At 34.9% G+C, this 22,577-nt stretch overlaps 1 protein-coding gene across 4 annotated transcripts in view; it reads right to left on the minus strand.

The window, feature by feature from the left end:
- The window catches only part of AFG1L (AFG1 like ATPase), a 198,507-nt gene that overhangs the window by 123,669 nt on the left and 52,261 nt on the right, over positions 1-22,577 (minus strand). For all 4 annotated transcript variants that reach the window (XR_016020209.1, XM_074333372.2, XM_019735074.3 and 1 more), the window contains exons 4-6: positions 18,516-18,617; positions 17,444-17,574; positions 9,279-9,378 (exon numbers count right to left, since the gene is read on the minus strand). Coding sequence is in view for 3 of the 4 variants with exons in the window: in XM_074333372.2 (XP_074189473.2) it covers positions 9,279-9,378; positions 17,444-17,574; positions 18,516-18,617 (333 nt within the window). In the remaining variant the exon portion in view is untranslated. The remainder of the gene's footprint in view (positions 1-9,278; positions 9,379-17,443; positions 17,575-18,515; positions 18,618-22,577) is intronic.

Raw genomic sequence — 22,577 nt, forward strand, 5'->3', positions numbered from 1 at the left:
TAATAAACCCATGTCAGCCTTTGTATCGTTACTGTTTGTATGATTTATCTTTCTGCATCAACTTACTTTCAATCTATGTTTATATTTAAATTACATCTCTTGATTATTTTTAATCCACTCTGATAATCTCCACCTTTTAACTGTAATGTTTAGTTCATTAACATTTAATAGTGAGGTCTATTATTTTATTTACTTTTGTCCCCTCTGTTCTTTTCCCGCCTTTTTTGGTTTATTTGAATATATTTTAAAATTCCTTTTCAATTTTTCTATTGGCCTTTATTTTAGTTGTGATACTAGGGATTCAATATGTATCCTTAGATTTTCAAACTCTGCTTAGAATTAATATCATACTGCTTTCCCCAAAAAATGTAGAAGCCTTGTGTCCATATAAATCCATCTAAACTCCTCACTTAATCCTATTGCCATGGTGTCATGAATCACATTATGAACCACACAAGACAATGTTATAATTTCACATAAAACAATCATTTCTATTTTTAAGAAATTAAAAAGAATCACCAGTTGCTTATATTTACCCCAATATTTACCGTTTCTGCTGCTCTTCATTTCTTCTTCAGGAGTCAAGTGTTTGTCTAGTATCATTTCCTTTGTACCTGAAGAACTTCATTTAGAGTATCTTGTAGTGCAGGTCTGACGTTGATCAATTATTTTATTAAGTTGGTGCAAAAGTAATTGTGGTTTTTGAAATTATTTTTAACCTTTTAAACCACAATTACTTTTGCACCAACCTAATGGTTTTATTTGAGCTCAGAATGTATTTGGTCTTCATTCTTTAAGGAAATTTTCATTGGATATAAAATTCTAGGTTGATAATTTTCCCCCCACATTTTAAAGATGTTTTTCCAATCTCTGGTCTCCATAGTGTCTAATGTAAGTCATCAGAACATGCCATTTTTCTCTGGCTGCTTTCTAGATCTTCTCTTTACCTTAAGTTTTTAGCAGTTTGACTCCAATAGGCCTAAGCAGGGTTTTCTTGTATTATTCTGCTTGAAGTTCACTGAGCTTCTTGGATCTGTAAATTTATGTCTTTCCCCAGATTGGAAAATTTTCAGTCATTATTTCTTCAAAAGATTTTCTGCCCCATTCTCTCTCCTTGCCTTCTGAGATTCCAATCAGAAATATGTTAGAATACTTGTTATGGCCTACAAATTGTGAAGGCTGTTTCTTTTCTTCTATCATTTTCTCTCTGTTCTTCACATTGGATAATTTCAAGTTCTTTGGCTCTTTGCTCTGTTATCCACATTCTGCTACTAAGCTCATATCAAGTGAACCTTTATATAAGTTCTTGCCTTTTTTAGTTCTAGAACTTAAATTTGGTAATTTTTATCGTTTCTATTTCTCTGCTGAGACTTCTTATCTTTTCATTCATTAGGAATATATTTTCTTTACCTCATTTCCTCAACAAAATTACAGTAATAATTGTTACTTTAAAGTCCTTATCTGCTAATTCCAATATGTTATATTGGGGTTCATCTTGGTTTTTCTTTTTTCCTTGAGGATGGGTCATATTTTCCTCATTTGTTACTTTGGAATTGTATCCTGGACCTTGTGGATTCTGTTTCATTTTCTGAAGAGTGTTGATATTTCTGTTTTAGCAAAAAAATTGCCCTGATTAGACTCAAACTACAAACTCAAATATCAGATCAGTACCCTGTCCTTGAAATCTACCCTGTAAATGTACGGTTCAGAGGTCAGCCAGAGATTTCGGCAAGATTTATACACAGAACTTGGGGCTACATCGATCTAGTTCTCTCTGGAATTTACTTTTCATTTTTCAGCAATAGTGCTTGCCCCAAACTCTGTCAGCTGGTTCTTCAGGCCAGATAACTATAGGTTTTCCATCAGAATTTCAGACACCTGATGCAGCATTGACTTTACCTCGTCTAAAGCTGATAGCCATTTAAAAATCAGGAAATTCTCTCCCTTTTGGACCTCTTCCAAGTTTTGTCTCCTCTCTAGAATCTGCCTGCTTTTTTCCACTCTCTAGGACTTTCAGATAATTGTGTTATGTATTTTGTCCAGAATTTATTGTTGCTGTCTGCAGGAAGGTCATTCAGCTAGGAGATTACTCAGCCATAGCAGAAGTTTTAGTTTGTAACAGGGAAACTTAACCCACTTATATTTCCTGTCATTGACATGTCTGATCTTGTTTCATGCTTTTTACTCATCCTTTTTGCTGTTTCTTCTGCTTTCTAGCTTTTGCTATAAGGAATATTTTTCTCTGACCTTTTGTTTTTACAAACAAAAGGTTTGTAAAAGTGGAAGGCATATCTTAAATTCTAAAATACTTGATGGTGTATTTCCCTAGTTATCAGTGCCACTAATGATGACACTGTCACTCCGGATCTGTACACTTCCTCTCCAAGGGAAACAAAATTTACAAATATACAAGCAAGCAGTAACTACAAATACTATTCATTTACACTCAATTCATTGTTATAATCAGCTTTCTTATTTCAAACATTTCCTTTGAATAAGTTCACATTAAGACTTGTTTCCTCCAGGAGACTTATTTACTTTTTTCATTATTTTATTTTCTTTATTCTATTTCTACACGCTGGCAGAGCTTCCTAAGTTGTTTTTCTACATCACTGATTTCATTTTCTTTAGTTTCAAGTCTACACTTTAGTGCTTCTAATGCTGATTTTAATTTATTTAATTCAATTAATTTAATCTTTTCTTATCTCATTTAACTTTTTTATTTCAGCTGATTTCTCAGTAAACAGGTTTTCAACTCAATCTATTGTCTTCTTTCAGATTAGATCTACATCTCAGAGTCTGTATTTTCCTGCTTTTTAAAGAACAGAAAACAGAAATTATCTGATACTTACTTCTCTTTCCTACTTATTGTTCCCATATTAAAGTTTCAGTTTTTTGTTTTGTTTTGTTTTGTTTTTTACATAACCTTGAAAAAGGAGTGGTATGACAAATCTTGGTGAATACCTGTAATCAAAATATACGGTTTTTCCTTCGTTCCCCTCACTGTCACCAAGTTGTTCTTATAATCTTTCTGTCCGTTCTGTAGTTCAATGTTAAAAAGTGATAGTTGGCATCCTTAGCTTGCTCACACTTGTCACAGAAATACCAGTGTCTCCACTAAGCATAATTCTGACTTCAGAACTGATATACATATATTTGGTATCATGTTAAGAAACTATCCATCTTTTTAAATTTTATGGCATGATTCTTTCAAGAAAGATGTTGAATTTTGCCAAATGCTCTTTCAGCTTTTTTCATGAACATCACTGGATTTTTCTGCCTAGAAATATTAATATGATTAATTACATTATTGTGTGTCATTTAGTGCACACGCACATAAATGTTAGCCAACTTTCTAGTGATATCCAGCTTTTTATTTACTACTATGGGTAGGTTGGCTTGAGGAAGGATCTCATAGTGTTGTTGCCTGATAATTCAAGTAACACAAGATTATTCTTGGACATGCTAATGCTAGCTGTAGCATTTTCATTATAGCAAATAATAAATTAAAAATGAGAAAGTCCAGAATGCACTGTTCTCAAGTTCTTCTATGTTCAGTCAAGAGGGGACATTTTTCTTTTTAGCACTTTGCATTTCACTGTCAAAGAAGCATAGTCATTTCAACTTACATATTTTAATTCTCCATAAAAATGTATTCTTATTTTTGATTGAATTAAGTTTAATTATTAATTTCCATTTTAATTAATTTAATCCACCAGTCTATTATTAATTTATTGTTAGGGTCTCCATGCACTTAAATCTTACAATATTATTTTCCCCTACTAGAATATCATAGAATTAACAAAATCTTATTTCAGAACCTAAAAAGTGAGTAGCATATACTGTATGAGTTTTTAATTGTGGATTTTTGTTTCTGGCTCTTCTAATGACCTGACAATATAATCTTCCAAAAGTAAAAATATGTACATAGGCCATGTAAAGTATATACCTAAGTGACAAAATTGCTAAATAAATAATTTACTTGAGATTTTATAAAAATAAGAAATTGAATACACACTCTCTCTAGATTTATTTTCTCTGAAAAATTTCCAGCAATTTCCCATTCCTCTGATCCAAGATCCTCTCTAAAGAGCCTTAGCCAGATTATCCTAGAAAATATAAAATAGTAGCACTACAAGTGTTGTGCTCGAGATGTTGTTTAAAATATACTAAACATTTTTGAGCTTGCAAGAAAGTAGGAAAACAATCCCTAGAAACCACCAAATAGGAAGCTAAAAGCTAGAGGAGCAATCGTAAGCTGACACTAGTTCGGGGTTTCAACAACCACACGGTGTATGGAGGATGAGGCCATGGACACAAGCAGCGGAGGAGTTAGAATTTAGAAAAAATGGTGACATACAGGCAGTCACTCTTTGGTACCTTATTCCCGTCACCTCCTCAAGTATTGCTTCCCTTTCTTTTCGTCTACAGGACTTTCCCAGACCAGTCCCCACCACAACTATTTTCTCTCCTACATTCCTAAATTCTGATGTTGCTTTTACTTGCCTATCAATTATTGTCTATTAAAATTATTTATTAAAGTTTCTGATCATTTTCTGATAAAATTAATTCATATGTGTGAGTTGACAATTAAGTTACTTATTAGTTGATAAAAGCAAGCTTATCTGGTACATGAAATTGATGTATTGTAACTAGAACTGGAGGGAATGAGATGAATGAATTGAAAAACAATTTAAACAAAGAAGCTGAAAAATTAATGGAGGAAGAAAAAAAAAATACATGCTTTTCTATGCTGGGCAATATCTTCTGGACCTCTAACCGCCAGATTTTTCTGTATTTATTGAATGACAGGCACGACCACCCACACAGTTGTACAGCCAGAAGTTTAGAAACTGGCCTTTCCCATTTCCTCAATAGCGAACCTATAACCAGGTACTATCCATTTTACCTCTTAAATATCTTTCAAATCTATCTTCTCCATATCCATTGGCATCACTTTATATCAGGGTTTCCCAACCTCGGCACTACTGACATTTTTGGGTAGTTAATTCTTTGTTGTAGGGGACAGCCCTGTCCATTATAGGGTATTTTATTAGAAGCCCTGGTCTCTGACTACCGACTACCCTGTTTCCCAAAAAATAAGACCTAGCCAGATAATCAGCTCTAATGCATCTTTTGGAACAAAAAGTAACATAAGACCCGATATGATATGATATGATATGATATGATATGATATGATATGATATGATATGATATGATATGATATGATATGATATGATATGATACCCAGTTCTATATTATAGTAAAATAAGACTGGGTCTTATATTAATTTTTGCTCCAAAAGACACATTAGAGCTAATCATCCAGCTAGGTCTTATTTTCAGGGAAACACGGTAGATGCCAGTAGCAGCACCTACTTCTTGTCCCCTTCCCCAGTTGTGACAACTGAAAATGTCTCAAACGTGACCAAATATCCCCTGCTGGGCAAAAGAGCACCCCAGTAGAGAAGCACTGCCTTACACCACGCCATCATCATTTCTTTCCCAGTGTACTGCAGCAGCCTCCTAACATGTCTCCCTGAAGCCACCAAATCACTGCACCCCATGCCATTACCCATCTCCACACTATAACCAGAGTGATTATTTCCAACTCCAATCTTGTCAGTCCCTGCTTAAAGCACTTCAATGACTTCTCATTTCTCTCAGAATAAAATTCAGAACACTAATGAGTGCTTTATAAGGTCTAGCTCTCACTTCTCCAGATTCATTTTGTACCTCACTGCATCCTACTTCCCCTCCTTTGCTGCCCTCCAGCCTCACTGGCTACCTTTCAATTCCCCAAATGGGCCATTTTCTCTCCAGCCATTGGGCTTTGCTTCAGCCCTCCTCCAGGAAGTTTCTTCCCCCACCTCTTGTAACATTCTGAGAATAAGTAGATGCTATTTAAAATCCGGTTAGCTCAGTTGATTAGAGCGTGGTGCCAATAACACCAAGGTTGCCTGTTTAATCCCCTCATGGGCTACTGTGAGCTGCGTCCTCCTTAAATAATAATAATAAATAATAATAACGACAACCACCACCTTTCTGGGTGCTCTCAATTAAAATCTGTTACCTAGAGTAAAAGCTGAATGCATTTTGATGGTCGGAAAAGGGGACACTCCTTATTTGGGACAGGGTACACAAAGATCAGTGATGACCAACAAGGAGAAAATATAAAGGGCAAAGTGTTAAGAGCCACGAAACCTAGGTTCTAGCCCCTGTGTTCCCACTCACTAGCCATGTGATTTGCTTTTGATCTACATGCAGTAAAATTAACTGTTGGGGGGATGTACAGTTCTATGAGTTTTACCACATGTAACTATCACCACAATCAGGATATAAAACAGTTCCATCATCTCCAAAAATTCTCTTGTGTTGCTCCTTTGAAGTCAAACACCTCCTCACTCCAGCCTGATAACCACTGATCCATTCTTTGCCCTATAGTTTTGCCTTTTCCTATATCCATACTTTATCTCTCTGAGTCTTATTTCTTCACCTATAAAACTATTTCTATTTCTATATATAAATAGATGTATTATTTACATAATGATAGATATGCAATTTTCTTTATATTATATAAAATTATATTTATATATAAATATGCATTTATTTATATATACAGATATGCCCTCTTCTTTACATTAAAATATTAAGATATTTATGATGACTGTTTGTCATGGCTAAAAAATCTGGTGTATGACAAGCATCTCTTCTACAGTTTATATTGAGAAAAGACTTTCTTTAAGTTTGTGGCTAATGCTCAATTTTTGTAACTCTGCACCTTGAATTTTCATTCTTCTACAGAAGGGTGGCCCCACCTTGGATTTCTGCTTGCTACCTTTGTGGGCTTGTAAGTCTGTTCACTCCTACAAAGCTCTGAGCTCCAGAATGTTCCTTAACCTCTCCTTGTGGTTGTCTTGCCTCAGTTTACCACATTGCAGTAGCCTGAACAGCCAACTGCAATTTTCCTTTCAATAGTCTTTGCTAGGGGAGGGCTTCCAGGCTTGTTTTAGCATCTTGCTATTTATGAACATAGTTTTTCACTGAATAATTTAGGGTAATACAGATGACACTGTTAAGTCAACCAGTCAGCTAGTGTAGAGTCAAGTCTCACTTTCATTTAGACAGATGATCTAATATTAAAAAGCTCACCGCCATGGCTCATAGGGTTGCTACAATAATGCATCACATGATGCTAACATTAAGGATTTTAACAAATGAATCTGACAAAATCATTCATAATTCTCTAGTAGGTTAGACATAACTATAGTTATTTGAATAACTGGATCCAAAAGTATTAATTAATTGATGGCTCCCTAAAATAAGGCCTCTAGTAGTATACTACAGAGGTCTAAACTTGGTCTTATTTATTCACACATTTTAATTAATGAACGGCTGAAGATATAGAAGTATGATTATCAAGTTTATAAATGTCATAGTTAATAGGGGTGGCTAAAGATAATTTATTTTAAAATCATACTTCAAAAATATATCAACATAAATCAATTCAATGGAACAATGCAGACAAACTAATAAGCTGAAATGTAATAGCAAGAAAAAGAAATCAACTACACAAATAAAGAATGAGAGCAACCTAGTTTGACAGCAGTTCACAAAGTAAGATCTGTATGTATTAGATTACAAATTCAATATGTCATCAATGTGACATGCTTATTTAAAAAAAATACACACTCTATTATTTTGCTCTTCTCAGGTTCACCAATGAACTCCGTATGACCAATTCCAACGGTCAATTCTCCCCCTCATTTTCACCTCCTCGTAGCTTTTAACAAAGGTGATCAACCCTCCTTTTTGTACCACTTTCCCTTTCTTCGCTAGACACTCTTGGTTCTCTTCTTACCTCACTGGCTGCTCTTTCCAGCTTCCTTTAGTACTGATGACTCCCAAATTTATATCTCTAGTCCAAACATTTCCACTGAAATCCAAACTCTTATATGCATCTGCCTCATCATTACAGAACCCTTACTTTCACCTCCCTCCCCAAATCTGCTTTGCCTGTAGTCTTCACCATCTCAGTAAACAGCAACTTCATGCTTCCAATTGCTGAGGCTAAAACCTTTGAGTCATTCTTTATCCCTCTCTCTCTCTCTCTTTTTTCATACTCTATATTCATTCCAGCAGTAAATCTTTTGGCTCTACTTACAAGATATATCCAGCATCTGACCACTCTCACCACGTTCACTGCTCCAACATCTCCCCTCAGGATTGTTGCAACCATCTCCTAAATTGTCTCCTAACTTCTAACCGTGAAACCTCATCCCCACAGTCTATTCTCAATACTGCAGCCAGAGAGACCCTTTTTAAATACGCATCCATTCAACACGCATTCTAAGACTATTTACTGAAATCCTTCTATGTGCTAGGCACTGTTTTAGATGTTTAGAATACATCTGTGAACAGAAGAAATAAAAGTCACTGCCCTCACAAAGCTTTTGCCTCCCGGAAGGGGACAGACAATAAACCATAAATATAGTAAATAAAGTATATGGTGGGTCCATATGTGCAACAGGGAAAACATAGAGCAGGTAAGGAGAAGCAGTGACAGAAAAAAGGGAATAGGGAGATATTCAAATAGGGAGATAAGTCTAGGATTCATTGGCAAAGTCACTTTTCAGCAAAGACCTAAAGGAGGTAAAGACTTGGCGTTACAGATATCTGGTGGAAGAGCATTCCAGGAAGAAAGATATTAATATTACGAATGCAAAAAAATATTATTTTTGGTTCCTTAGACCTCAACTGACCACATGATGAGCCGAAAGATACTAAATTTCAAACTTGTTATTTTTATCTAAATATTACTTGTATTTTACTTCTCAAAAAATTTCCTAATAAGCCACAAGTGCTTTAGAAATGATAAATGAAGTATTAGAAACTATTTATGCAAGTGAGCTGTAAGTCTTTTTCTAAAATTTAATTAGGAGTTTTGCCTTTCATTTCATTGCGTGTCTTTTATGGTCCATAAAAATCAGTTAGAAATGCCTGCCTTCTTTGATATGCACATAGGACATATCTAACACTCAGAGAAAAACAGCAAGTGCATCAAAGACAGGCAGTCACCTGGATTTAGCTTGCCAAGAATACGAACATTATTCAAATACAAATACCGACTGATTTTTCAGACTAAGTGAATTATAAAACTAATCCTAAGCAAAGTCATCAGATTTATTAACACAGTAAAATAAGTACAAAATTATGGATTTTTAAAAGCTTGTTAGTTTCCACCTAATTCGCTGAGATTAACACAGTGTTTGTGTTTACCTTCTGGTGGCCTGTTGGATGTTGCCACAACGATGACCCCATTTTTGAACAGATTTTCAAAAAGCTGTTTCAGAATCATGGCATCAGCAATGTCAGTGACCTATGGACAACAACACATTTGTTTTATTTTAATTTCACTTCTCTCACAAACTTGCTAATGGCCCATCTTTTTTTTTTTCTTACACGATGGAAGTGAATTCCAAGAGAAAAATTCTAATTACCATCATGAAGAAAAGAGTAGATAATTAAAACCACGAAAGGCTGTATAGTAAGTAGTCTTTTAAACTTGACTCTCCTTTTTTGCAAGCCTATCATTTCTACGCAAATTATCAAATGGCTCTATATAAACTTCTTTCATAGAACTACAGGTGGAAAGCATAGATAATTGTCCTGAACATTTAGGAAGTCTAATTAATTAGAACTAACATGACCAACTCCCTCCTCCTACGTAGTACTCCCAACACAGTCCCTCTCCTCCAAAAAAAAAAAAACGGAGAGAGAAAAAAATACACAGGCTGTTTTGAGATTTCTAATACCTTTCTGGCAAAGGTCGCTGAAAAGGTGACTTTAAATGGTCATGGAACTTTAGAAATAAGGACAAGTAGCCAGTGAGACATAATCAGCTGCTGTTGAAAATAGAATGATATGACATAGATACTATTGTGCAATTGTTGCACAAAACAATTCAACAGATGGCCCATCACAAAAATAAGCAATTTCATTGTTCTTTTTAAGTGCCTTCTATTACTGTCCATGAATAATCAAAAGGCACTGCAGTCACTTCCAGCACAGCCAGCGTCTGCGAACCTTCGCAAACACAAATATTCCTTCTACACACACAAAAATTAAAAAATTAAAAAAACTTACAAGAATGGCTAACACAGTGCTTTAAAAAAATGACTTCTGACAAAACAAGAAATGCATCATGCAGATAAAACTATTTCATCTAATTTAAGTACACAGATACATATAACGATGGATGTTTTCCAAAATTATTTTTAAAAATCCACAATTAGCAAATAAGCTTAATGATGACTTTTGAAAAAGCTTTTAAAAATCACAAAGGAATGCAGAAATTAAGGAGGGAAGGAAGATGACTTCAAAAATAAATGTATTATGAAGGTTGATGTTAATCATTGCACCGTATGACTATAATAACGTGGATTTTAGATACTCCCGATGTAAAAATGTTTTGATCTTTCTTTAATAGCACATTTTAGATAATCTCAATAAAAGTTGTCTCATATTCATTAAATGTATCACACAATGAATATCAAATTGTTATTTTTAAACCATGTTAGAGTACATAGAAACTAGTGGAATTCTTTCAAATTAGATCAAAATACTAAAAGTTACCAACTAACTGGTTATAACACAACTAACAACAACCTGGCGTGGACAGGTCTCAAACACTTTTTTTTCCTCTTTACAGCTGATATCTTACTTAAAAGTTCAATTATTTCCTTCCCACTTGAACAAAACAAAACAAGACCAGGATATGGGAATGTACAGATCTTTCTTTTCTGTCTCAGGCTATAATTTTAAAACATTAACTAAAAAACTACTGAAGGCTCTTAAATTAAAAAGACTTTGGGAGCTTACAAAGCAGTGATTGAAATGAAAAGGAAAGCGGTACTAATATTAATTAATTTGGAGCTTAGAATCACTGTCAAATTTTGCTTCCGCAAAAACACTCACAGAGAAGGCCCTTTTCAAATGCTTAAACACCAGTGGCATTTGTGATGAGAGGACAGAAGGAGCTTACAATTTTTAGAAGAAACCGCACTTTTAAATCAGATTCCCAATACACGACTTTTAAAAAGAATGTTATCAATTAAACATTGCCCAATTTTAGAGAATAAAAATGGTCATTTGACCATCTCACTGATGTTTTCCAAAAAATTTAAAACAGCTTTTGTGCCCTAAGGTTCAGAAAAGTGAAGGGACATTTAGCTTATAACACAGTGCAAAGGTTTAAACTGAAAATCGGTGAAAGCAAACAATAAAGACTTGTGGTTGAATTATCATCTGCTGTTTTTGTATTATGGAGTGGTTTTGCTCTATCAGAGTAAATTAACTTGGAGAAGCTATGGCTAATTAATAAAGCAGGAGTCACTCAGGGTAGTCGGGTGCCAATGTATACTCTTTTGAACTTGTCCCCATACTTGTTCCACTTTGCTGGGGAACAATAATTTTACAGTATAAGTGAACAGAAGACAATTGGCTACACATTCTTGAAGAGCAGGCTTTTTCAGCACCCAGCATTTCATTACTAGCAGGAACAAAAGAGAAGGCTACAGATTACCAATAAGGGTAGTCGGCTAATACAGCGAGTGGAGACATTTCATTAGCATTAAAGAGAAAAGATTTTTTTATGACCTAGAGTTGCTTTCCATCATGACTCACTTAAGTAAAAAAGAAAAAAAAAATCTAATAGTTAATTTACATGTGTAAGTGCTTGAGTCTCAGTCATTCACTGATTGGTACAGTGCCATGTAATGAGTGACAAACATAAGCATGCATTATCAGTAATTAGTATTAGCACAAAAATAAGCACCTATTTTTTATTAGCAGCTTTTAATAGCTTTCCTGTTTTATAAAAACGGTCAAAACTATTTTTTAAATGATATTGATAGCTTATAGAGAATTTTGCATGATATTCTGCTCATCAGAAATCTTTCTCTCTTTTTTTTTTTTTGAACCATATTAGTAAAACATCTATCCAGTCTCCCTAAAAACAGACAGGAAGAAATAACATTTTTTTTTATCGGTTTTCTTCAGTATTCTAATATCTTCAGAATCTAATATCTAATATCTTCAGGATGCTACCAAAACATAGTCTTAAATATGCCTTAAATTCAAAAGCACAAAAAAGAAAGAATATATTCTTGTTTTTAAGCAGCCACAATTCCCATTCATCTCCGTAGTAAAATAAATGTTATAGCAACACCACCTAAAGGCTAGTTAAAAATCAAGACTACTAATAGGATTCAATTTTAAAAGTAAAGTGGTGATTGTAGACATATTGTCGTTAAGATTAAAGTGCCTAAAACTTCTTTTCTAGTAAATCAATAATGCGTTGTACTAGGATTAATAGGCTTAAGGATAATTTTTAGGTTCTATCATTAAAACATCTACTAAAAGCCCACCCAGCTCTAGATCTATATATTTAAAGACATAATAGAAGATACCATATACCAAGGAGAACATATAACACAGCTGTTACTACTAGTGAATAAGAGGACTGATGATGGATTCAAACTGAGTTACCAGCTGTGCAGCTTTGGACTAGTTACTTAACTTCTCTGATCCTTCATCTCCTCATTATATGAAGGCAGTACTTACAAGATGGTTATGATATATATAATAAATCCTCAAGAAATGTTAACTATGACTATTATCTATGTATGGTATGCATGTCAGTATAATTCTATATTATTTATGTATAGCTGTATAGAATTTTAGCTGTGGATATAATAATGTACAGCATAGAAAGCACTCAGTAAACAGTAGCTAATATTACAGAATATCATGATAGAATGCAAGCATTCTAATAAATGGACATTGCCTCAAACCAATAGTTCATAAAAGATGGCTTTTAATTAGTAAGTAAACAAACATGGAAAAAATTCAACCATATTATTACTTAAAGGAATACACATTAAAACAATGAGATACCTATTAAATTAGGCAAAAGTGTTAAGATAATTCAGCATGTTAACAGGAAAAAACAGTGGGTTGTTACTATATTTAAGGGAAGTGAGACTTAGTTGAGGGACTACTTCAATAGTTATTATTTGTTACTAGGATTATTTATTCATTCATTCATTATTATGCAATTATTCATTCTCAAAAACTGTTCAAGACACTTGAGATACATCAATTAGCAAAACAACGATTCCTGTCTCAAGTTTACATTTATATGGAAAAATATGTATAATGAATAGTAAACATAATAACTAAGTAAATATATATGTTCAAAGGTGATATATGTTATGGAAAAAGAAAGGTAAGGGGCACTGGGAGTGTGGAGATCAATTGCAAACTGTAATTTTAAGGAGGGTGTAGGGAGAGTTCTCATTAAAGAGATAATTGTGCAAAGATCTGGACAATTCTGATGAGTATCTGGAGAATACTGTTCCAAATCGGTTTGCTTGTTCTAAATTGTGTGGATGTTGGGTATCTGAGTGCTGGTGCAACAATATTTGGGGATAGCCCTTTCCCTTTCGAATTCTAGAAAAGGAGGACAAGAAGAGAGTGGGATTTGTAACAATCCAGTTTTGGTGTCCTAGCGGAGCTTCTCTAAGGCCAGCAGCAGACCATCCAGGACATCCGGGCTCTGCTCAGTGATCACCTCTGCCTGCAGGGGGCACATTCTTGCCTTTGTACGCTTGCTTTCTCTGGCTCGTCACAACAATGGGTACATGCAGATATTGGCCTTTTCTTGAATAAAATGGTAAGCTCCAAGGTCCAAGTTTGGAATTGTAGAGGAAATAAAAGGACAAGACTATTAACATATTTCATTCTAGGACATTCAGGCCACCTTGCTCCAGGAAGAGGGTCTCTCGTGTTGTCAACACTAACATTCGAGAATGATACACTGAAATTCAGAATCAAATAAAAGCAATTGATTTGGCATTCAGTATTTTTTTATCATCTCTGCACACATTTTCTTCCAGAGCCCCGGTGAGAAAGAAGCATTTGGTATAGCACCCACTATGAGCTATGGTTTCCTAATCTATGAAGAAAGTAAGATTGGAAACAGTAGGGAGTAATGAGCAAGGCTGACAGTATAGGAGACAAAGTCGGTGCGGAAGCAGGAGGGTCTGAGCAAGGGCACGACACTATCTTATGCAGCATATCTCCCCTGCCTTAAAGTTTCAGTCCTTTTAGGTTGGGTTTTCTGTTGCCTGCAACCAAAAGCACCCGGGTAAATACCCCATCTCTGGATTTCTTGGGCTTTAGTTCATCAGGTAATTCTCTTTCCATTGGAGATAAATTTTATATTAAGGAAGGTGACATTTCCTCACAGCACTTCTATTTATGTTGTCTTTTATAGATCACAGGGAAATCCTTCTTGACATAGAAGACAGGAGCCAAACATGAGTTGAATAGCTCCACTCTCATTAAGGCTATTTGCAGGAAACAGGAGATTCAGCTAAAAGGAAAGGAGTTTACAGAAGACTCCAGGACAGGAATTGCACTGATAACACTTCCGGGGAACTGGAGCTGGAGGTTGGCCCGGGATTAGAAGTAGCTCTGGAGAGTTCAGCTGTTGTCTAGGGAGCAGCCTACCACTCCTCCCCGTACTGTGATTCACTTACTTCCTGTGTCTCTTTGGTCCTGTCTCATTACTAAGCGGGAACTGCCCTCTGTGCCTTTTGGTTCAAATACATGAGAGAGAGAGAGAGTATATGATTGGCCCAATCCACAAGCTACACAACACATGTCCAAGTTTGTTGACAAGCTTGTAGACTAGCTACTCATAGATCAGATGTCCAGACATGGTCCATGTGACTGGAACAGATAAGGTCCTGTCTATTCATTCATTCGTTATTATGCAATCATTCATTCTCAAAAACTGTTCAAGACACTTGACATTGGTATAGCATAAGACTCTTTAAAGCAACTGGGATGAATGAGTAAATGAATGAACATCAAACCAACTCTGGATGGGGCAGGTGATGACAGACAGCGCCATCACATCCCTTTCTATTTGTGAGCAAGCAACATTTTTTAGCAAGAGGCCTGTCTCCCCCTTGATCTCCCTTTTATTTATTATGTAAGTTGAAAAATCCTTTTTGTTGCCTGCATTTCTTTTGCAAGACTCAACTCATTTCAAACATTAGTATCCTGATAGTTGCTTTTGTTTCCTTCTTCCCACCCGTGTATCAGCCTTCTGAAATCTGAACTCAGTGGAGCATGCCCAGAGCAAGCAGACAGGTTTCTGTTGGGACCTCACTCACAGAGCAGCGTTATGACTTTCATGGGCCCTAGGCACGTTCATCTTTGGGAGCACAGATCAATTAAGTAAATATACATAAATTACATTTGATAACTGTTGGTATAAGACAAGTATAATATAGATACAGACATACACAGGCTGGATTCATGACTGATATATTCATTTTTCTTCAAATTTTAAAAGAAATTAAAATATTTGCATGGGACCCTAAAAGTATCATGGGCCCTAAGTACTATGATTGTTGCGCCTAATGGGTACTTTGGCCCTGCTGGTTATAAATCTTCTCAGCATCTCCTTTGCACGGCCAGATTTCCACTGTTTCCTAACCTTCTGAAACAGTCTTGCCAATGGTCATTATGTCGATATGCCAATCATCTCTCTGACTATTTAACATTTACATTTTTTTAAGTTAAAGCTAATGATTTTTTACATGCTACATGGGCAATTCTGATGCTTTACATTCCTCATCTACATGATGAAGACAGTAATAATTACTACTTTACAGAATTAAATGAACTAAGGATGTAAAAATACGTTGTAAACCATGATTCATTTTACAAAGGTTGGATATTGACATACTTTAAAAACTTTTAACTTAATCAAAAATTTAACAGTACCAATTCAATTTTATTTAGAAATAATTTGAGAGACTCATAAATGAGAAACCAAGAGAGATGGTCTTCATTGATTCATCCCTGACTTTTGTTGTCGAAGGCGGCACAACTGTCAACTAGCTGCTATGGTATTTTTAGGACCACATGAGGCCCTCCTCTGTCTGCAGCGCCACATCTGGAGGGCTTAACACACCTTTTCAGAGCAGCCAGAGACGTCTCTTTTCCATAAGCCTTTCTTTTGAAGACCTTTGTACTTCTGCAATGCGAAGGGTGAATGCCAGGCTGTCTTAACACTGAGGGGAGAAAGTAAATATTTCTCCTCCCCAGTTGGTTCAGTGTAACACAACTCCTGGCGAAAATTCCTCTTTCTCTTCTAAATCAAGACTGTTGTTAGCTATGTGGATCAAACTGCCTCATTTGGGATAAAGGCGCCCTGACCACATCCTATTTCCACTAACCCAGGTTTTCAAGCACAGGAGAACAGGAAGTAACACACTACCACTCTAAATGCATCATTTCTGAGAATCTTAAAATGGGAAGAAATTTTAAAACTCAACTAGGGTAATTCCCTCACTTCATCACAAACATGAAACACGCTATGTGACTCACCCAGGGCAAAGAGCAGGCACACATGATTTTCAGTTTTCTACCCTTGGAAGTTCTCTGGGCCTTTATTCTAGGCAATCAGACACAGGAATTTTTGCACTCAACTCCAGAAATAGTTTTCAAAAGCTTTGGTGTGAAGCTCTATTTTTAAACTTATACTCAGTACTTGTAGATTTTTCTATTTTCATGCCAATAATCAGTCGCTTTTATGACAAACATTATAGAAAAATCAACGATTACATTTCAGAACTACTAAAGAAAGCAGTCAAATAAAGAGGAAATAATTCTTAACCTACAGTTTCTACTATCATTATTATTATTACTACATTGGGCATGACATAGGATACAGAATAAGCATAAGACATAGTGTTTGCTTTCATGCCATATTTGCTCTCCTAGGAAATAAAGATCAGGAAATAACTTACTACCAATTTAAATGCACATTGCAAAGAATCTTAAAACTAGAAGAAACTTTAAAAGTTCAACTAAGACAATTCCGTCCCTTTAGCACAGATAAGTTGTAAGGATTAAATGAAATGTGTGAATCACTTGTTTTTTTACATAACACTTAAAACTCAAACATCTTTAAAGACACTGTTTTGTAATCATTACATCATCTCCATTGTGGTGCGGGGAAATGTGAACCCAATGAGTAGACTATCAGGGTGGGCTAACTTTTCCTATAAAGTCTAAATAGTAAATATTTTAGGCTTTGCAAACTGCATATCGCCTCTGTTGCATTTTCTTTTCCTTTTTTTAATGACCCTTTAAAAATAAAAAACTACTCTTTTCCCACTGACCGTATAAAAGCAGACAGGCCATACCTGCCCTGTGCAAGCTGTGGTGTGCTATCGCATAGTAACATTAAGAGATAGTGTGTCAAATCAATTTATAAAACAATGATAAAATCAGGAACAAACTTTAAACCTTCACACTTCATTCAGTATACCACGCTACATCTATGAAACAGCTTTCCTTACCTGAAATTCATCGAAACATAAGAGACATGCTTCTTCGCTGATTTCCTCAGCTACAGGAGCTATTGGATCGTATGATTTAGCCATGTATCCTGGTTTCCTCTTTGGTAAACTCTGTTTAAGGCGGTGTATTCCTTAAATGGATGAAATTGAACACAAAATCAACTATTGTATTAATAGTACATTTTAGACAACTATACCATGTTTTTTAAATCTTCAAATGAAACTTTTGTATAAACATAAAAATTAAGTTTAAATTCCACATACAATCAAATGTGATTATTGGAATTGGTTGTATTTTCCTCTACTCAAAAATAAGTTGTTCACATATGATTATAATCCCATGGTTGTACGGATACTTTGTGGGTCATACCATCTCTATGCTGCAATCAGATGACGAAGTGATAGTGATAGCATGACTAGATGGTCACTAGGTGATCAACAGGGCAGCATAGTCCTGAGAATTTCAGGGATGTGGGCAGAGGAGGTGGTCCTGCCCTATGCGGATCTACTCAAGGTGTTCCCTTGTCAACAGCCTAATACACTAGAGTCAGTCCCACTTCTTTCATTACATGTGTACTAAATGCTGACAGTATTAGAATAAAAACACACTGTTTCTGCCCTGGAGAGGTTATAGTGTAGCTGACAGCAGACAATGCAAAAAGGAAATAACTTAAGAACACTGGCAAAGCAATAAAGCATACATACAAGTACAAACGGAATGCCAACATGCTAAGGTGACACAGCAGAAAGGACCTCATCAAGAATACCTTCTTGAAACAGGTGAGACTTTAACATTTCTGACTGATCCTTAATAGAAAGAAGAAATACCTAACCTTTATACAGCAACCTCTGTTCTCTTATTTGGAAGTTCTGATTTGTTTCTAGGACTAACTCTGGACACATTACTAATTGTTTCAATATAGCACAAATCAAATGAAGCCAAATAAAATCTTACTTTAAGCAAAATTCTATGTTTTAAACAATTAAAATATTAAGAATTTTAAAAGATGAGGAAAACTATTGTGTAGTGTTTGCCCACTGAAAAATTACTTCTTCCAGATCATTAACTTACTTTCGTGAACATCTAGCATGAAACCATGAAAATGAACCCGCTTTTTCCTGTTCATTTCCACGTACGCATAAAACATGTCCATCACCATTGTTTTCCCTGTACCTTGAAAAAAACAGAAAAGAATATTATTAAACAGTATTACTGATTGCTCTAATGATTGTTCATTAGCTTTGGGATAATGAAACCACACTCTTCTACTCGAAAGCTTAAGACTATGTTACTTTTTTAGAAAGGAGTGTTTATTTTTTATGTTAAACTAGCTAAACATAAAATGTTGATATTACTCTTTTCTGTTAAAATCCTGTTTTTAGGAAATACAACATTTAGTTAACATTACAGGGGCTATTTCCCCCAAAGAACTATGTTCATAAACTGACAAGATTTAGAGATTATTCATTGTTCTGTTTCTCTTCCCAAAGGCACCAGTATAAATAAAGTAATTAAGTAACTATTTATTGGGCCATTACTAAGCATGAGGAACTGTCTTGGGCACTATGGGAAAATTCAAAAAAGAAAAAGAAGAAAATAAAGATTACTATCTAACATAAATACTGAAAATAAATAATAGATGTAGGTTAGAGCTGGAGAATTGCCAATTATAACACTTTTTGAAAAATCTTGAGAACATAGGTCTTTCAAAATGAGGCCTACTTGAAATTCTGATACAGTCAACCCTTATCATTAAATTATCTAATTTTCAACATTCTGAAACTTTTAACCGCTATGATTGCATTAGTAATTGAAGAGTCAACTGCCTGGGCATTTAACACGGGCACGCACAGAAAGCCTATTCTCTAGCAGAAAGCCCAGAGCTTTCGGGACGGGCAGTTCACAAGCGTGATCCACACCAAGCATTCCTCGGCAGGCCAGCCCAGAGCAGGCTGGTCCTCTCTCATCCTTCCTGCTGCTTCTCCCACCACCCGCCAGTGCCCATGCTCTCCTCCCAGGAGCTGCAACTCAGGAAGGGAGATCTGAGTCGCAAATCTTTTGGGCTTTCCTCCATTCCATGAGGTGACCTTGGGCCTGTGCAATTAGAATTGCCAGCAAGTTTTTTGTACCTAAAAATATAACTTACTAAACAGATTTTTAATGAAGAGGCCAGTTAGATTGAAAAGTAATTTTTTGCAAAAATATTCAATACAATATTTTTTATATAGTGAGTGGCAGCAAATTTTAAATCATTATATTTACCTTAAAAAAAAGGTAAATCAATAAAGTTCAAATTTTGTTGCATAAAGCATAGTATACCTACATATCGAGAAAAAAGTCATAAATTATCTAACCAAAAAAGTGAACAATATATATTTCAATGTAATCTTTGTGCTAACGCTTTTATTAAAATGGGCTTAAAATATAACAAGACCATCATATAAAAAGTTTCTAGATATAAAAGCGAAAAACAAAAAACACAAAAAAAAGAAAAGAAAAAGGAAATCATAAAGGAAAAGATTGATAGATTAGGCTACATGAAACCACATTAATTTTATTTATGATGATTACATTAATTATTATTATTACATTTATTTATGGTGATTACATTAATCTTTATTATGGTGATTTTGATGTTCAGAAGGTTCAAAGAAATTCAATCTCCTGAACATCAAAATCACCATAAATAAAATTAATATCCTTATTCACTTATTCAATATAGTTTTACTGAATGCCTACCATGTGTGAGGTCCTATTTTAGGTGCTTAGGATATGCTAGTGAACAAAACTGACAAAAATCCCTGCCCTCATGAACTCGGGAGTTTAAACTTATATATCTCTAAGATATAAAGAGCTCTTAGAAACTACAATGGACATGTTTTTTTGTCTGTCCTAAATCTCTTCCTTATGAAAACATTTCTATTAATACTTAGTATGATTCTATGAGAGTATCAATCAGAGAGGGAGCCAATAAAAATACCCCATTACCCTGTACACTATGGTTGTCCCTGCCACAGGCATGTGACCCAATTAGGTCAGCTTCTGTGGGGGTAGTTAGTATGGATTCTGAGAACGAGAATCATCCCTTCTCCTTTTAAGAGTACAATCTACAAGATCCCAGGAGCTATCTTTCCTATAACATCAAAAAATTCTTACCAAGAATGAAGCTAACAATAAGGAAAGCACAACCAAAAGATGAAAGAGAAGGGAAAGGGAGGGACACAGAGAGAAGTACCTAAAATATTACTTAAGCTCAGATCATTACTTAACAATTAAACCAAATATTAAATTCCTCCCCCGGTTCAGCTAATTCAACTGCCTTTTTTCCCCCTGAAAATGAAAGAGTACTGAACAATACAGAATTAACGGGGGGGAAAGATGATCAATGTGCAAAAAACATGAGTATTCAAAGGATACAAAAATATAAATAGCTTTAAACATATTTTTTAAAGTTTAATTCCATCAGAAATAAAAGGAATACAAATTAAAACACCAATGATACACCATTTTTACGTTGGTGAGGATGTGGGAAAATACTCGTAAGCACTCTGACATACATCTGGTAGGAAGTCAATTTGTCATTATCTATCAAAAGGTTTTAAAATATTCAGAACCAAAATCAACACTATAAAGATATTTTTGCTCTCTAAATTATTTCAAAGTTCAATAGAATCCCAACCAAAATCAATTTAGGAATAACTTAACATTATTCTAAAGTCTATCTCCTCTTCACTTGAACAGACACTTCTCCCAAGAAGACATACAAATGGCCAATAGATATACGCAAAAGTGCTCAACTTCACTAGTTATTAGGGAAATGCAAATCAAAACCACAATGAGATATCATTTCACCCCGGTTAGAATGGCAAATAATAACAAGTGTTGGAGAGGCTGTGGAGAAAAAGGAACCCTCATACACTGTTGGAGGGAATGTAGACTGGTGCAGCTGCTATGGAAGGCAGTGTGGAGGTTCGTCAAAAAATTACAAATAGAATTACCATATGACCCAGCAATCCCTCTCCTGAGTATCTACCCAAAAAGTCTGAAAACATTTATCCATCAGGATATATATACTCCGATGTTCCTTGCAGCTTTATTTATGGTGGCCAAGACATGGAAACAACCAAAGTATCCTCGATAGATAATTGGATAAAGAAGATGTGATATATAAATCACATTGTATAGATAGATAGATAGATAGATAGATAGAGAGAGAGAGAGAGAGAGAGAGAGAGATAGAGATAGAGATAGAGATAGAGATAGAGATAGAGATAGAGATAGAGATAGAGATAGATATAGATATAGATATATAGATATATATAATGGAATACTATTCTGCCATAAGACAAGATGAAATACTGCCATTTGTGGCAACATGGATGGATCTTGAGATTATGCTAAGCGCAATAAATCAGACAGAAAAAGTCGAGAACCATATGACTTCACTCATATGTAGGATATAAAACTGAAAGCAACAAAGGAGCAAGACAAACAAACAAACAAACAAAAACTCATAGACACAGATAACAGTTTAGTGGTTACCAGAAGGTAAGAGGGGAAGAGGGATGGTAGAAGAGGGTAAAGGGGATCAAATATATGGTGATGGAAGGAGAACTGACTCTTGATGGTGAACACACAATGGGATTTATAGATGATGTAGTACAGAAATGCACACTTGAAACCTATGTAATTTTACTAACCATTGTCACCCCAATAAATTTAATTTAAAAAAATATAAAGTCTCTCTTTTTTCAGAAAAAAATATACATTATATATACAAAATGTATGTTACAGATACATAACATATATATTATATATATGTACATGCTTATCAACAGGAAACTAGTTAAGTGAATTGTAGAACATCCACATAATAAAATAGTATATGCCCAGTAAAATGAATGATATAGGTCACTGTGTACTGATATGGCATGATACCTAAGGTCTAAGATTAACGGAAGAAAATAGAAGGTACTTAACATTTGAATAAAACAAAATAAACACCCACCACACTTTTAAAAATTCACCCACATGGATAACACAAGAAGTTTCAAAAATATTCTTTAAAAAAGATAAATAGCAATTAATAAAGGTTGAGGGAAGCAAGGAGGAAAGGGAGAAGAACTACATAAT

This window comes from Rhinolophus sinicus, chromosome 2, assembly GCF_057876585.1.
Source record: "Rhinolophus sinicus isolate RSI-liver-muscle chromosome 2, RSI-T2T, whole genome shotgun sequence".
NCBI lineage: Eukaryota > Metazoa > Chordata > Mammalia > Chiroptera > Rhinolophidae > Rhinolophus > Rhinolophus sinicus.